We start from the raw sequence: 15,284 nt of genomic DNA on the forward strand, positions 1-15,284 counted from the left end.
ACCGGATCAGCGCATGCGCCCAGGTGAAACGGAGGGGTGGGGGGCGCGGGGGCAGAGGTGACCTGGGGCTCTGGACTTAGACCCAAGGGCTAGACACCCCGGGTCTGACTGGTGGGAGAGAAGACGTAATGTGAAGGGGGTTGGCAACCAAGACGCGGGACCCCACTTGCAGTATCCCCCGCCTGCGGCCGGCGTCGCCCACCCGCAGCCGCCGGCCGGGCAATGGCACCACCTAGCGGACGGCACCAGAGCGGCCCGCGGGGGCGGTGCGGGGACCCCAGCCTCGAGGAGGCGCTCGTGCCGGGCGGAGGTGGCGCTTCAGCACCGTCGTGGGCCGGACAGCGCCTCCCGCCCCCGGCCCTCGAAACCTGGCTTCGGAGCCCAGCCGTAGGGACCGGACGGAAGACACCGAAGGAACGGCGAACCTCCCCGGACCGCTCCTGACAGTTCCCGGGTGGCCTTCGGCCTGCAAAGTCGGAATTTGCACACCTTCCGCTCGTCCTTCCCTGAGCCCTTCTGCCCTCCTTGCCCAGCCCGGGCGGTGGGGACTAAGCAGCGCGGGGCTGCAGAGGGGCGGTCACAAGTGTGACCATTCGCACTGCACTCCAGCCGCTGGCTCCTCAGGCTTTACTGGAGAGAAGCCCCGAGGAGGGCTAGGGGCAAAAGAGGGGCCTTCTGCATCTCCAGCAACCTGCGGGCTGAGCTCCCAGACCCGGCGTCGGGGTGCGCTTCCGGGCGGGCGCTAGGACCGGGGACAATCAGGAGGGCGCAGAGCGGGCTGGGGCGGTGCAGGGGGCGAGGCTGCCGCGGCGTTGCGGACGGCGGGCACTAGGGCAGCGCGGAGCTCCGGCGGTGGGCGGGGCGTGGCGGCGGGCGGGGCGTGGCGGCGCGCGCAGCGGCAGGCGGCGGCGGGATGGAGCCCGAGCCCGAGCCCGCGGCCGTGGAGGTTCCCGCGGGGCGCGTGCTCAGGTGCGGCGCGGCCCGGCCGGAGTGGGTGTCGGGGGCGCGGGGCCGGCGCGGGGCCAGCGCGGGTAGGGAAACCGACGCCCGGGACCCGGCCAGGAGGCCCCCGATGCGCGGCGCTGACCCCGCGTCCCCTTCTCCCCCAGCGCCCAGGAGCTCTTCGCCGCCCGCTCGCGGTCGCAGAAGCTGCCCCAGCGCTCGCATGGCCCCAAGGACTTTCTGCCCGACGACTCGGCAGCTCAGGCCGAGCGGCTGCGCCGGTGCCGGGAAGAGCTCTGGCAGCTGCTGGCAGAGCAGCGCGTGGAGCGCCTGTGAGAGGGGCGGGCCCAGGGGTAAGGGAAGCGGGGGCGAGGCGGGCCGCGGGGCCTCCGGAATGGACTGACGCAGACCCCTCCCCACTCCTCGCCAGGGGCAGCTTGGTGGCTGCCGAGTGGAGGCCAGAAGAGGGCTTCGTGGAGTTGAAGTCTCCTGCGGTGAGCGGCGGGCTCGGGGACCGGGGACCGCCCTCCCTGCCCTCCCTCCCTTGTGACACTTGCTCTGGGCCCCACACAGGGCAAATTCTGGCAGACCATGGGCTTCTCAGAGCAGGGCCGGCAGCGGCTTCACCCGGAAGAGGCCTTGTATCTTCTGGAGTGTGTAAGTGGGGCCCGGGAGGTGGGGAAGGAGTTGGGACCAAAGAACGGGAAGGACACGTTTTATCGGAGAAAAAGCACACACAACCCGGTCTTTAGAGAACTGATAACCGAACTTCTAAAGCAGGAGGTGGTACGTTGCAGGGAGCAGGGATTCCAGTCCACATTAGTGATGCTGCCCCACTTTCCTGGTTGGCCACATTCTTGATGCGCTGCTGAGAGGGGGAGGGGGAGGTATCACAGCTGGGAAGTTGCCCCATTCCTCTGTGGCACTGTAGTGAGGGCTCATAAGCTGAGCTGTTGGCCCCACTTCCAGGGCTCCATCCACCTCTTCCACCAAGACCTGCCACTGTCTATCCAGGAAGCTTACCAGCTGCTGCTGACCGACCACACTGTGACCTTCCTGCAGTACCAGGTATCTGCCACCACCCCGCCTCCGGGAGCCACCCATCCACTGAATCAATGAGTATTGACAAGTACCCATAAGGTGCCAGGCACAGTGTCACATGCTGGGGCTGCAGGGCAGACGAGGGCTATGCTGTCACGAGGCTTACATTGTGGTGGTGGCCTGTTGGCTTCACATAGACCCCAGTGCTGGCAGAAGATAAGGTGGGGGAAGAGAATCCAAAGAGACTGGGCTGTTCATTCAGGTGAGAGAAGCTAGGGGCTTGTCGCAGGTTGGGGGTGGGTAGGGTTGCAGTGAGTGAAAAATAGATGAATCTCAGAAATATTTTGGAGAAAGAATGGATAGGACTTTGCCAATGGATTGGATGTCAGGATTAAGGAGAGAGAAGAACCCAGGATTACCGCCCATGATTTGGGCATGCGCCAGTGGATGAAGGTGCTGTCATTTTCTGAGTGGGAAGAATGAAGAGGAGCAGATTTGGGAGGACAAGACCAGTCGAAAGAACTCTGTGTCAGATAAGTTAATTTTGAGGAGTTTCTTGGACATCCAAGTGAGTGTCAAGCAGACAGACAATTGGAATCCAAGTCTGGAGCGTGAGGAGAGGTCAAGGCTAGATGTAAATATGGGTGCCATGAGCACATGGATGGTATTTAAACTACTGGGCTGTATGGGAGTGCCATCAGAATAGAGGGCTGGGTCTGAGCCCTGGGGCTCTCTGTGTAGGTTAGGGGGCAGATAAGAAGCAGAAACAGACCGAGAAGTGTCTGGTGATGCAGGAGAAAAACCAAAGTCGCATCACAGAAGCCAAAAGAAGGTCTTTCAAGGAGGAAGTGGTTAGCTGTGCTAAAGCCTGCTGAGATCAAGCAGGATGGGGGACATTCTTGTCTATGTTCCTCTGATATGAATGCAGGGACACAAGGTTGAATATGTGGCTCCTTACCAGAAACTTCCCACCGGCATCTGTGGAGGTGTGGGGCTGGAGAGATGCCCACCACCTGCCATCATTTTGTTCACATGGTGATCGGCAGCTTCACTCCTGTGAGCTTTGTATCAGAATACTCAAGTATTTCAGGGCGTGGTGGTTTTCTGGTTTCATGGCTATCAGTTTTTTTGGATTTGGCTAAATGTCATTTGTGCCGAGTAAGGTAAGTGGGAGGACAGGAATTCAGAGCCTGAGATCTTTAGGGATGGTGTTCGTAATGAAGCGTGGTCCAACCTTAGTCACAGGGTTTAGAATCTGGGGGTGTACAGGAGGGGCAGAGAGGGCTGTGGGGATGGCCTGTGTCTGGAGAAACCATTTGGTGTTTTCCAGAGTGGCCATCTGAGCTTTCATTTTTTTTTTTTTTTCTTTTGAGGTCTTCAGCCACCTGAAGAGGTTGGGTTATGTGGTTCGACGATTCCAACCAAGGTAAATCCCCTTCCTGTTCCCCTTCCATATATTCTAGTCCTGGGACCTGGCTGACTAGTCTAAGGTAGAAGATGGCTTCTCCTTACCTGGAACCCTTGGCTGGAGTGCAGTTCCTTGGGCACAGACTGGGGGCCTCTGCTGGAAGCGTTCTGAGAGAGGCAGGTTGGGAGGAATCCAGGTCATTTTGTTTTATTCTGGTTTATAAACTCGAGCCGCATCTTCAGATGACCTGCGCCTGCAGCTGAGTGTGTGTGAGCACTGAGAGGCAGGATTGGAACAGTGTCTGGCACTTAGTAGGTGCGCAGGCAGGTATGTAGAGTATATGCTTAAATGAAGGACTGGGTGAAGAATTTACCATTAGTAGGGTTTCACATTTTTCATGCCAGGTTAAATGTTTTTTCCTTCATCACCTTAGTAATCCAGCATTGGTAAAAGGCAGAGACCTTCAGACTTGGAGTGGAAACGGGTACAGCTTTTGCAGTTACAGTATGTCACAAAAGCTCTCAAGCAGGCACATATTTTCTTTTCTTTTCTTTTCTTTTTGAGACGGAGTCTCGCTCTGTCGCCCAGGCTGTAGTGCAGTGGCATGATCTCAGCTTACTGTAGCCTCTGCCTCCTGGGTTCAAGCAGTTCTCCTGCCTCAGCCTCCCAAGTAGCTGGGATTACAGGTGTGTGCCACCATGCCTGGCTAATTTTTTTATTTTATTTTATTTTTAGTACAGATGGGGTTTCACTGTGTTGCCCAGGCTGGTCTCGAACTCCTGACCTCAAATGATCCTCCCGCCTCAGCCTCCCAAAGTGCTGGGATTACAGGCATGAGTCACCACACCCAGCTCTACATCTTTTCTTTTCTGAAAGTGGAACCTATCCTAAGGAAATAATCGTGGATGTGTACAGTGGTTCACCTGTGAGAATGATCAACGATATTTATTATTTGCTGGGGGTCAGGCCCTGTACACATCGCTGAGAACAGAAGAGCAAAATCACTGCCCTCACAGAGCTTGCATTTAGTGAGGAGTCACACAGAACACACTCACTGTGCAAAATCAGTGTACTTGCAAACAAGAGTTGAACAAGAGGCAGGCTCACACAAATGAGAGGTTATCCCTTAGAGCAGCTCTGTCCAATAGAACTTTCTGTAATGATGAAAATGTTCTGTGTCTGTGATGTCTAATACATGGGGCTAGAGCAACTGGGACTGAATGTTTAATTTCATTTAATTTAAATGTATTTAAATCTAACTTAAATAGGCCGGGTGTGGTGGCTCACGCCTGTAATCCCAGCATTTTGGGAGGCCGACGCGGGCGGATCGCGTGAGCTCAGGAGTACGAGACCAGCCTGGACAGCATGGTGAAACCCCGTCTCTACTAAAATACCAAAAAAAAAAAAAAAAAAAAATCAGCCAGGTGTGGTGGCAGGCGCCTATAGTCCCAGCTATTCAGGAGGCTGAGGCACGAGAATTGCTTGAACCTGAGCAGCTGAGGTTGCAGTGAGCCGAGATCTTGCCAGTGCACTCCAGCCTGGGCGAAAAAGCGAAACTCTATCTCAAAAAAAAAAAAAAAAAAGCAAACTTAAATAGCCACCTGTCGCTAGTGGCTCTTTTTTGAACAGCATTGCCTTAAAGCCTTAATTCACAGCCAGGAGGCCAGGCACAGTGGCTCACACCTGTAATCCCAGCACTTTAGGAGGCCGAGGCAGGTGGATCATGAGGTCAGGAGATGGAGACCATCCCGGCCAGCATGGTGAAACCTTGTCTCTACTAAGAATACAAAAATTAGCTGGGCATGGTGGCACGCGCCTGTAGTCCCGGTACTACTCGGGAGGCTGAGGCAGGAGAATCGCTTGAACCCGGGAGATGGAGGTTGCAGTGAGCCAAGATTGTGCCACTGCACTCCAGCCTGGTGAGAGAACAAGACTGTGTCTCAAAAAAAAAAAAAAAAAAGAAAAAAGGAAAAAATTCACAGCAGGGAAGAATGCTGCAGTGACGGGGCTGTGTCCACAATATATTATTGAGTGAAAAAAAAGATCACAAAGCAGTATGCTAGTACAATGCCATTTTTGTTAGAAAAAAATATATGGAGAGAGATTAGTCAGTGTATACATAAACGAAAGAAAGATGTTAACAATAGTTATCCAAGGTTTTTATTTTTCTATATTTACCAAGTTTGCTAGCTCCTCTGGGCCATTGCCTAGGCAGAGGCACATGGCTGGGCCCCCTGGCTGGGCCTGTACCCCTCATGGGGGTCTGCTTAGGGCCTTAGCACTTGGGTGTGGCTCCGATCCTGGCCCACTGACTGTCCCCTTGGCCCGTTTCCTTACACATCCCACCAGATCCCCAGGCTGAGGAGGTGGGTCAGTGGCCCACCCGCTGTTCTCACCCCACAGCTCTGTCCTGTCCCCGTATGAGAGGCAGCTTAACCTGGATGCCAGCGTGCAGCACTTGGAGGATGGAGATGGCAAGAGAAAGAGGAGCAGCTCCAGCCCTCGGTAACTCCCACATCACGGTCGCCCCCCAGGGAGTGCTGGTGTCTGGGACCTTGGAAAATGCACAGGTTTTCTAAGAACTAGGCTTGGGCAGCTCCCATGCAGGCTCAGGGAGACACTAGGGGACCTGCCTTCAGCTCCAATGGGACGTGTGCACCTTAGCAACCAGGGGCAGATGTGCTGCTTTTCCCCCACGTCCCTCAGGTCCATTAAGAAGGCCAAGGCCCTGGACAACTCCCTGCAACCCAAGAGTCTGGCAGCCTCCAGCCCACCTCCCTGCAGCCAGCCCAGCCAATGCCCAGAGGAGAAACCCCAGGAGTCAAGCCCCATGAAGGGCCCAGGGGGCCCCTTTCAGCTTCTGGGGTCCCTGGGCCCCAGCCCTGGCCCGGCCAGGGAGGGGGTGGGGTGCAGCTGGGAGAGTGGCAGAGCCGAGAACGGAGTCACGGGGGCCGGTAAGCGGCGCTGGAACTTCGAGCAGATCTCCTTCCCCAACATGGCTTCAGACAGCCGCCACACCCTCCTGCGCGCCCCAGCCCCAGAGCTGCTCCCGGCCAACGTGGCTGGGCGGGAGACAGACGCTGAGTCCTGGTGCCAGAAGCTGAACCAGCGCAAGGAGAAGCTCTCCAGGCGGGAACGGGAGCACCACGCGGAGGCCGCGCGGTTCCAGGAAGACGTCAACGCCGATCCCGAGGTGCAGCGCTGCTCCAGCTGGCGGGAGTACAAGGAGCTGCTGCAGCGGCGGCAGGTGCAGAGGAGCCAGCGCCGGGCCCCTCACCTGTGGGGCCAGCCCGTCACCCCCCTGCTGAGTCCTGGCCAGGCCAGCTCCCCAGGTACCCCCTCAGCCTGCCACATCTTCGAGGGCCACTGGCAGCTGAGGAATCACAGGACTTTGGAAAGGGCATGGGTGAACTGGGATGGATTGAGGCTTAAGGAAGATGTGGGAGGAGGGAGTGAACCCACAAGGACGGTCAGTTCTCCCGCGGCTGCAGCAGGGCCTGTGTGGGAAGGCTTAGAGATGGTGAGTCAGGAGAGGTAAGGAGGGGTGGAAACTATGACCATATCCTTAAAAAGATAAACAACATGCATGTGGATGGCTTTGCCACCAACTAGCTGTGATCCCAACCTGTTAGATGGGAAAAGGAGGTGCCTTCTTGGCCAAGTGAAAGAAAGGCTTGCTGTCTGCTCTAAGCCCAGGGAACCAATGGGGAAAGAATAAGCTAAATGTGTTAATGGATTCCAAATTACTTAAAGCCTTTATGGGAACACGGTAGATTGTAGGTAACTAGATAGGGTTGCCAGATCAGTTTGATTTGACTTTCAGTATAAATTTAATTTTTCAGTATAAGTATGTTCCAAAAATTGCATGGGATATGCTTATACTAAAAAAAAAAAAAAAATGTTGCTAGGCTGGACACGGTGGCTCATACCTGTAATCCCAGCACTTTGGGAGGCCGAGGCGGGCAGATCACCTGAGGTCAGGAGTTCGAGACCAACCTGGGCAACATGGTGAAACCATCTCTACTAAAAATACAAAAATTAGCCGGGTGTGGTGGTGCACACTTCTAATCCCAGCTACTCAGGAGGCTGAGACAGGAGAATTGCTTGAACCTGGGAGGCAGAGGTCACAGTGAGCCAAGATCACGCCACTATACTCCAGCCTGGGTGACAGAGTGAGACTCCGTTTAAAAAAAAAAAAGTTGCTAAATCTGGCCGTCCTAAACTAGATGGCAGACTGAGAAATGTGACTTCCCTCCCCAGTACCTTGTTTTCTGTGTCCTTGTAGCCGTGGTCCTTCAGCATATCTCTGTGCTGCAGACAACACACCTTCCTGATGGAGGTGCCCGGTAAGTTTCCAAGCAGTGCCGTCTCTGCAGTACCTTGACCGCCAGGAGTTGGTGGTTAGGAACTGGCTCCTGAAGTAGGGTGTAAACTAGAGGACTGTTTCAGGGACTCCTACCCCTACGCCTAGCTCTGAGCAATAACTAGTGTTCGTGTGTGTCTAGGGAAGAGGGAGAACAACCAGTGGGTTAGCCCAAGGGTTCAGAGCCCCCAACCCTCAAGTGGCACCTCTGTGAGGCTGCTTTCAGGAACTGGTGGAGGGAAAGGGTGGGATGGAAAAGAAAGGTTGGGGAGAAGAGTTCATGTCATAACGTTTCTCATTGTATTGTCAGGCTGTTGGAGAAGTCTGGGGGCTTGGAAATCATCTTTGATGTTTACCAGGCCGACGCTGTGGCCACATTCCGAAAGAATAACCCTGGCAAACCCTATGCCCGGATGTGCATTAGTGGGTACGCAGTGAGCCAGCACTGCCCCTCCCCCAGCTGCTGCCAGTTCTCCTGTGAACCAAGTGGGACTCCTCTGTACTCCCCTGGCCAGCGTGCCAATCTCTGAGAGGAACATGAGATCCAGAGAGGCTAAGTGACCTACACAAGGCCACACAGCCAGTTTGTGCTGCCCTACTCTGAGCTCCTCGTTGCTGGCATTTTAGGGTAGTCTTTCTCCAATGCCATTTTAGTCCAGGACTCACCCAGCAGAAGGGATGTGGATTGTGGGGATTTACAGGCTAAGAGTGGTGAGCACCTTGCTCTTCCTAGCACCTCCCTAACCAGTGCTCTGGGGCGCGCTTCATCAGAGCCCTGTGTTTTGGAGACAGAACTCATGGTTCAGAATTCTTGCACCCCAACTCCTTCCGTAGAATCTCTTCTCTGGGAGCCCTAGAGCTTAGGAGTGGGCTATGGCTGGGTCTCACTCTAACCCTTTGTCCCTGCAGATTTGATGAGCCTGTCCCAGACCTCTGCAGCCTCAAGCGGTTATCTTACCAGAGTGGGGATGTCCCTCTGATCTTTGCCCTGGTGGATCATGGTGACATCTCCTTCTACAGCTTCAGGGACTTCACGTTGCCCCAGGATGTGGGGCACTGACGTCACAGCTCTGCAGAGGATGGAGCTTGCTCCGGGGGACCGGGACTGTCTGTTCTCAGGGACCATCTCGGCTGCCTCCTGTACCCAGACTCTAACCTGTAGCTTCAGAGGCCAGTCTGGGCCTTGGCCCTGGGTGTCTGATACTCAGAGTGAAACTGTGACCCTCTTCCTTCCCTGCTGCCTTGCAGTGACCCCTCTGGAACTCAGGACTCGATTTTAAGGACCCAGGAGGTGGAGCAGAAGAGAGGACTGTGTGCCTTTAACGAGAGGGTGCCTGCTTCGTGCTATAAAGCCAAAGCCATTAAAAATAGATTTCTTTTCTGCTGTTTCTGTATGTACTGGGTAAACCCCTCTCGCCCCCGTCCCGTTGTCAGTGGAACTGCCCCCAGCCCCTCACCCCTGCTTTGCCCTCTCAAGGAGATCCGCTTCCTCTGGTGCGGGATCTAAGAGTGAGAGAAGCCCGCGGGATAGCAGGAACGCGACCTCGAACCTTTTGAGCCTTTCCCGGGCCTGCGTCGGAGGGGATGGGACGTCGCAGGCTTCCCGAAGGGAGGAGGGAGGACGGCGCGCCATCGGCTCTTCCCTGGGCGCAGCGGGGTGCGGGTGGCGAGAGGCGCCACCTGGAGCTGGGCGGTGGAGCGCGCTGCAGCCCCGGCCTCCGCGCCCTTTCCGCTCCCGCCTCTCGTCGCTCCAACCTCTTCCCTCGCTTGTGCTAAAAATTCCACCCGCTGTTGCAGACCCTCCGGCCGACACGGAGGAGGTGGGCGCTCCCCCGCACCCCCCCGAGGAAAGGCGTCTCGCCGCGACGCCCCGGTCCCTACACCATCCCTCTCGTGGGGCTGGAAACCCGGCCCTGCGTCCCCCGGTCACCCTCTCTGGGCTGGGCTCTGGCAGAGGAGCTGGCCCGGATCCGCCCCTCCCTCGGCAGCTGCGGGGAGTTGGAGGGACGGCTCCCCTGGAGTCTGGGAGGCGGCCCGGGACCGCGGGCGTTCTGGGAACTATTTCCGCTTGCGGGAGGCGGCGGGACACTGGGCGCGGCGCGCCGTTCTGCGTCCAGGTGCGCGCAGGTGAGGCCGGGGCGGGCCTGCGGAACCCCGAGGCAGTTCCCGAGGCCCCGCCCCGCGCTTCCCGGGGCCGCGGATTGGCAGGAGCGCAGCCCCCACCCCCGAGGGTGCCCCCGCCCCTGCGGCGCCGAGCTGGGGGGCGGACCGGGGGCGGGGCGCTGGGCCCCGGCAGGCTCGCCCTTTATGTAAATAGCGCGGCTCCGCCCCAGGCTCGCCGCGCCGGAGGTGAGCAGGAAGGAGACGGCCGCCCAGCAGCCCGTGGGCAGGCGCGGCGGAGCGAGCGGGGCCGGCGGCGGGCGCCGAGGGACGCCGAGGCCTCGGGCGGGGGCTGGCCCGGGGTTCCAGGTGAGTTGCGTGCCGGACTTGCCCAGCCGGGCCCGCCCCCTCGGGGCTTCCACCTGGGGCGGGGAGGCCAGGGAGGCCCAGGACCCCTGGGCTGTCGGGCCAGGGCGGGAGGGCTGCGCCCAGGTCCGCGCGCCTCGCCCCTGTCCGCGTCGCTGTGCTGGCCTGGAAGAGAGACACCTGTAGAAAGTTCTGCGGGGAACTTCTCTGCCTGATCTGCGCGATGACTGAAACTTGGGCTTGGGTTTGCACAATAATGTTGGCTTAGGAGAGCAGGAGAACAGGTGCCCGGGCCGGCTGGGTGCGGGGGGCACCGCGGGCAGAGACGGAGTCCCCGGGCCCACGTGCAGGCGCCAGGCCAGCGGGGTTGGCGACGCGCGTCTGCGGTGACCCCCTCCCCACGGGCGGCGGCCGGAGCGCGGTGCCCCGGCGGCTTAGCCCCTGCCCCTGCCATCTGGGCTGTGTCCCTGCCGGCCCTTTGTGCCTCCTAATCCCCGGACGCAGGAAGCCCGCGGGAGGGACTTCGGTCTCCGGCCTTTCTCCAGCTGGGGCGGCTTTGGACACCTTCACATGACAGTGCGGAGACCCAGTCTGCCTTCCATGCTGACGGGTGGGGTTTGCGCTGTGGGATTTGGCGAGAAGTGGAAAATTCTATCTTGCCAAAGAAAGTGTGTCTTAGTTTGTTCCGGCTGGACGATTGGTGGACACACTGGGCCTTGGCTGTGGGGAGAACTGACCTAACCAGGGGAGCTGTAGAGTGGCGCTTTGAGGCTCTCACCTGAACAGGTAGGTGAGCGTTGAGTGAGGAGGGCGCCCCTTCCCCTGGGGATCCGTATGCGACTGCCGGCAGCCTTAACCTGGGCTCCAGGGACCCCCTGCTGGAGTTTGTAGTTCAAGAGAACCTTGAGTTCTCTTGAAGGGGCTACAGAGAGGATTCTGAACAGGGAGCGGGCAGGGAGGGAATGGGTGTGTCAAGGTGACAAGGAAACGCTGGTAGGAAGAGCAGAGCTGCCACAGAAGAGCTGTGGCCCAGCCCGGGGGAAGCCAAGGTCAGAAGTGGCAGTTGAGGCTGGGTGCATTGGCTCACAGCTGTAATCCCAGCACTTTGGGAAGCCAAGGCAGGAGGATCGCCTGAGCCCAGGAGTTTGAGACCAGCCTGGGCAACATAGTGAGACCTCGTCTCTACAAATAATAAAAAAAGTTAGCCAGGCATGGTGGCGTGCACCTGTAGTCCCAGCTACTCAGGAGCCTGAGGTGGGAGGATTGCCTGAGCCCAGGAGGTGGAGGTTGCAGTGAGTCATGATGGCGCCACCACACTCCAGCCTGGGGACAGAGTGAGACCCTGTCTCAAAAAAAAAAAAAAAAAAAAAAGTGGCATTTGAGGAAAACTGTCCGGGTCTGTGTGAGCAGAGGCACAAGGAGAACTGTGGGAGAGATGTCTCAGCTTTATTTTATGAACTGGGATTTGGGGTTTAGTTTTCTTAGGCGATCTTCCCACAGTGCTAGCTGTGGCAGACAGAACTCAAACTCAGCTCTTAAGCTTCTAATCAGAGTTCACTCCTTTCCTCTGAAGTTAGACTGGGCCCATCTTTGTGGGGGCTCCTGGACAGGGTTTCCGGAGTCCAGGGTCATTAGGCATCCCCATTCTTCCTTGAGGCAATGGAGTTTCCCCTTTGGTGTCAGATTAATATGCTTTTAATTATATTAAAATGACACTACATTCATAAATAAGAAATAAAATAGAAAAAAGTAACTTTTTTCTCTTTTTTTCTTTTTCTTTTTTTTAAACTAAGTTGACCAAATTCTTTTTTTCTTTAATAATATGTTTTTTAATTTGTAGAGGTGGGATCTCACCATATGTTGCCCAGGCTGGTCTCAAACTCCTGGACTCAAGTGACCCTCACACTTCAGCCTCCCAAAGCGTTGGGATTACAGGTGTAAGCCACTGTGCCCAGCTGTTAGTAACTTTTTTTTTTCTTTTTTTGAGGCAGAGTCTTGCTCTGTCACCCAGGCTGGAGTGCAGTGGTGCAATCACTGGGAGATGGAGGCTCACTGCAGACTCGACCTCCCAGGCTCAAGTGATCCTCCCACCTCAGCCTTCTGAGTAGCTGGGACTACAAGCGCGCAGCACCATGCACAGCTAATTTTGTATTTTTTTTAGAAAGGGGGTTTTGCCATGTTGCCCAGGCTAGTCTTGAACTCCTGGGCTCAAGTGATCCTCCTGCCTCCCAAAGTGTTAGGATTACAGGCATGAACTGCCACGCCAGACCCGTTAGTATAAATAACTTTTTATTTTTTAATTTTTATTTATTTATTTATTTATTTTGAGACAGAGTCTCGCTCTGTCACCCAGGCTGGAGTGCAGTGGCGCGATCTTGGCTCACTGCAACCTCCTTCTCCTGGGTTCACGCCATTCTCCTGCCTCGGCCTCCCGAGTAGCTGGGACCACAGGCGCCCGCCATCACGCCCGGCTAATTTTTTGTATTTTTAGTAGAGATGGGGTTTCACTGTGTTAGCCAAGATGGTCTCGATCTCCTGACCTCGTGATCTGCCCCTCTCGGCCTCCCAAAGTGCTGGGATTACAGGCGTAAGCCACCGCGCCCGGCCTTAAGTAACTTTTTAATATACCACAACATTAAAAGAAAAAAAGGCCAGGCGTGGTGGCTTACACCTGTAATCCCAGCACTTTGGGAGGCCAAGTTGGGCCAATCACCTGAGGTCAGGAGTTTGAGAGCAGCCTCACCAACATGGAGATACCCTGTCTCTATTAAACATATAAAATTAGCTGACCATGGTGGCACATGCCTGTAATCCCAGCTACTCAGGAGGCTGAAGCAGGAGAATCGCTTGAACCCGGGAGGTGGAGGTTACGGTGAGCCAAGATCACGCCATTGCACTCCAGCCTGAGCAACAAGAGCGAAACTCCATCTCAAAACAAACAAACAAACAAACAAACAAAAAATGGCCCATAATCCCAGGTGATCGCTGTTCATTTAAAAAATAGAAAAGGCAATAGGAGCCCATAGTGGGAAAAAGGAAACACTGTAGAAAGTGTAAAATTAGAGAGCAAAAAATTAGGCCGGGCAAGGTGGCTTATGCCTGTAATCCCAACACTTTGGGAGGCCGAAGCAGGCGGATCACGAGGTCAGGAGTTCGAGACTAGCCTTGCCCACACAGTGAAACCGGTCTCTACTTAAAAATGCAAAATTAGCTGGGCATGGTGGTGAGCGCCTGTAATCCCAGCTACTCAGGAGGCTGAGGCAGGAGAATCGCTTGAACCCAGGAGGCAGAGGTTGTAGTGAGCCGAGATCGTGCGATTGCACTCCAGCCTGGGCCATAGAGTGAGACTTCGTCTCAAAAAAAAAGAGAGCAAAAAATTATCCCTCCTGCCTGACAGTCCTTTTCTTTTTTTTTCTTTGAGACGAAGTCTCCTCTGTCGCCCAGGATGGAGCACAGAGGCGTGATCTCAGCTCACTGCAACCTCTGCCTCCCAGGTTCAAACAGTTCTCCTGCCTCAGCATCCCGAGTAGCTGGGATTGCAGGCAGGCGCCACCAGGCCCAGCTAATTTTTGTATTTTTGTATTTTTTGTAGAGACAGGGTTTCATCATGTTGGCCAGGCTGGTCTTGAACTCCTGACTTCAAGTGATCTGCCTGCCTCGGCCTCCCAAAGTGCTGGGATTACAGGCATGAGCCACTGCACCCGGCCCCTGCCAGTCCTTTTATCTTCATCCTTCATCCTTCTATCCTTCATCTCTTTAAAAACAAAAAATAAAAAAATAATTAGGCCGGACGCAGTGGCTCACACCTGTAATCCCAGCACTTTGGGAGGCCGAGGCAGATGGATCATGAGGTCAGGAGATCGAGACCATCCTGGCCAACATGGTGAAACCCCATCTCTACTAAAAATACAAAAATTAGCTGGGCGTGGTGGTGCGTGCCTGTAATCCCAGCTACTCAGGAGGCTGAGGCAGGAGAATCGCTGGAACCCAGGAGGCGGAGGTTGCAGTGAGCCGAGATCGCGCCACTGCACTCCAGCCTGGTGACAGAGCAAGACTCCGTCTCAAACTAATAATAATAATAATTTAAAAAAAAAGATTTTTAGTGTCTTTCTAGGCTTCAGGTGTAGTTTTGACTCGTTCTTTGCCAAGTTCTTGCTGTGTGACCTTAGTGTGGTCACTGACCCATGCTGAGCTTTGTTTTCACAGATGAGAAGATGAGAAAGGTCACCAGCACGTGTGGCCTGCCACACAGCAGGCACCCAGTGAGGGTGGACTCAACTTCCATGAAGCATAAGAGGCATCGGTCTCTCTCAGGCCTTTGGGTGGGCACTTGGGCCTTTTGGAAGTGCCTGATGGGTTTAGGGAATTTGTCTTCTCTGGAAATCAGCTGACAGCTCATGAATTTGTGATATTTTAAAGTCTCTGGCTGGGTATTTTGGCTCATGCCTGTAATCCCAGTGCTTTGGGAGGTGGAGGAGGGAGGATTGCTTGAACCCAGGAGTTCAAGACCAGCTTGGGCAACAGTGAGATCGCGTCTCTACAAAAAGTTTTTTTAAAAATTAGCTGGGCATCAGCTGGGCGCGGTGTCTCACGCCTGTAATCCCAGCACTTTGGGAGGCCGAGGCAGGCGGATCACGAGGTCAGGAGATCGAGACCATCCTGGCTAGCACAGGGAAAACATGTCTCTACTAAAAATACAAAAAATTAGCCGGGCGTGGTGGTGGGCACCTGTAGTCCCAGCTGCTTGAGAGGCTGAGGCAGGAGAATGGTGTGAACCCAGGAGGCGGAGCTGGCAGTGAGCCGAGATCGCGCCACTGCACTCCAGCCTGGGCGACAGAGCGAGACTCCATTTCAAAAAAAAAAAAGAAATTAGCTGGGCATCGTGGTGTGCACCTGTTGTCCCAATTACATGGGATCGTAGGAGGATCGCTTGAGCCCAAGAGTTTGAGGCTGCAGTGAACTATGATGGCGCCACTGCACTCCAGCCTGGGTGACAGAGTGAGACCCTAACTCAAAAAAAGAAAAAAAGTCTCTAGGGGTCAGAAGTTTTTCAGCGAGGACCTT

At 55.6% G+C, this 15,284-nt stretch overlaps 2 protein-coding genes across 12 annotated transcripts in view; both read left to right on the plus strand.

Annotated features, from left to right (window-relative positions):
* Window positions 1-30: 30 nt before the first annotated feature.
* TSEN54 (tRNA splicing endonuclease subunit 54) lies at window positions 31-9,135 on the plus strand. Of its 4 annotated transcripts, none has more exons than XM_034942891.3 (11): window positions 31-723; window positions 1,110-1,274; window positions 1,373-1,436; window positions 1,516-1,599; window positions 1,912-2,010; window positions 3,357-3,409; window positions 5,795-5,896; window positions 6,098-6,723; window positions 7,677-7,737; window positions 8,065-8,181; window positions 8,664-9,135. In XM_034942891.3, exons 4-11 carry the CDS (start codon window positions 1,534-1,536, stop codon window positions 8,812-8,814), a joined length of 1,275 nt encoding a protein of 424 aa, XP_034798782.1. In that variant the 5' UTR covers window positions 31-723; window positions 1,110-1,274; window positions 1,373-1,436; window positions 1,516-1,533; the 3' UTR covers window positions 8,815-9,135. The 4 variants fall into 4 exon arrangements, with proteins under 4 accessions (XP_034798782.1, XP_034798781.1, XP_054957503.1 ...); XM_034942890.2 differs by lacking the exon at window positions 31-723 and adding an exon at window positions 874-969; XM_055101528.1 differs by lacking the exons at window positions 31-723; window positions 8,664-9,135 and adding an exon at window positions 874-969 and having other exon boundaries at window positions 7,652-7,737.
* A 959-nt stretch (window positions 9,136-10,094) lies between these two features.
* The window catches only part of LLGL2 (LLGL scribble cell polarity complex component 2), a 49,177-nt gene continuing 43,987 nt past the window's right edge, over window positions 10,095-15,284 (plus strand). For 5 of the 8 annotated variants that reach the window (XM_034942884.3, XM_055101529.2, XM_034942887.3 and 2 more), the window contains exon 1: window positions 10,115-10,223. The gene's annotated coding sequence lies outside the window, so the exon portion shown is untranslated. Of the gene's footprint in view, window positions 10,224-15,284 lie in introns of all 8 variants that reach the window. The other 3 variants (XM_008965849.5, XM_003813285.6, XM_003813286.6) reach the window with 1 other exon arrangement.

The sequence above is a fragment of the Pan paniscus genome, chromosome 19 (genome assembly GCF_029289425.2).
Source record: "Pan paniscus chromosome 19, NHGRI_mPanPan1-v2.0_pri, whole genome shotgun sequence".
NCBI lineage: Eukaryota > Metazoa > Chordata > Mammalia > Primates > Hominidae > Pan > Pan paniscus.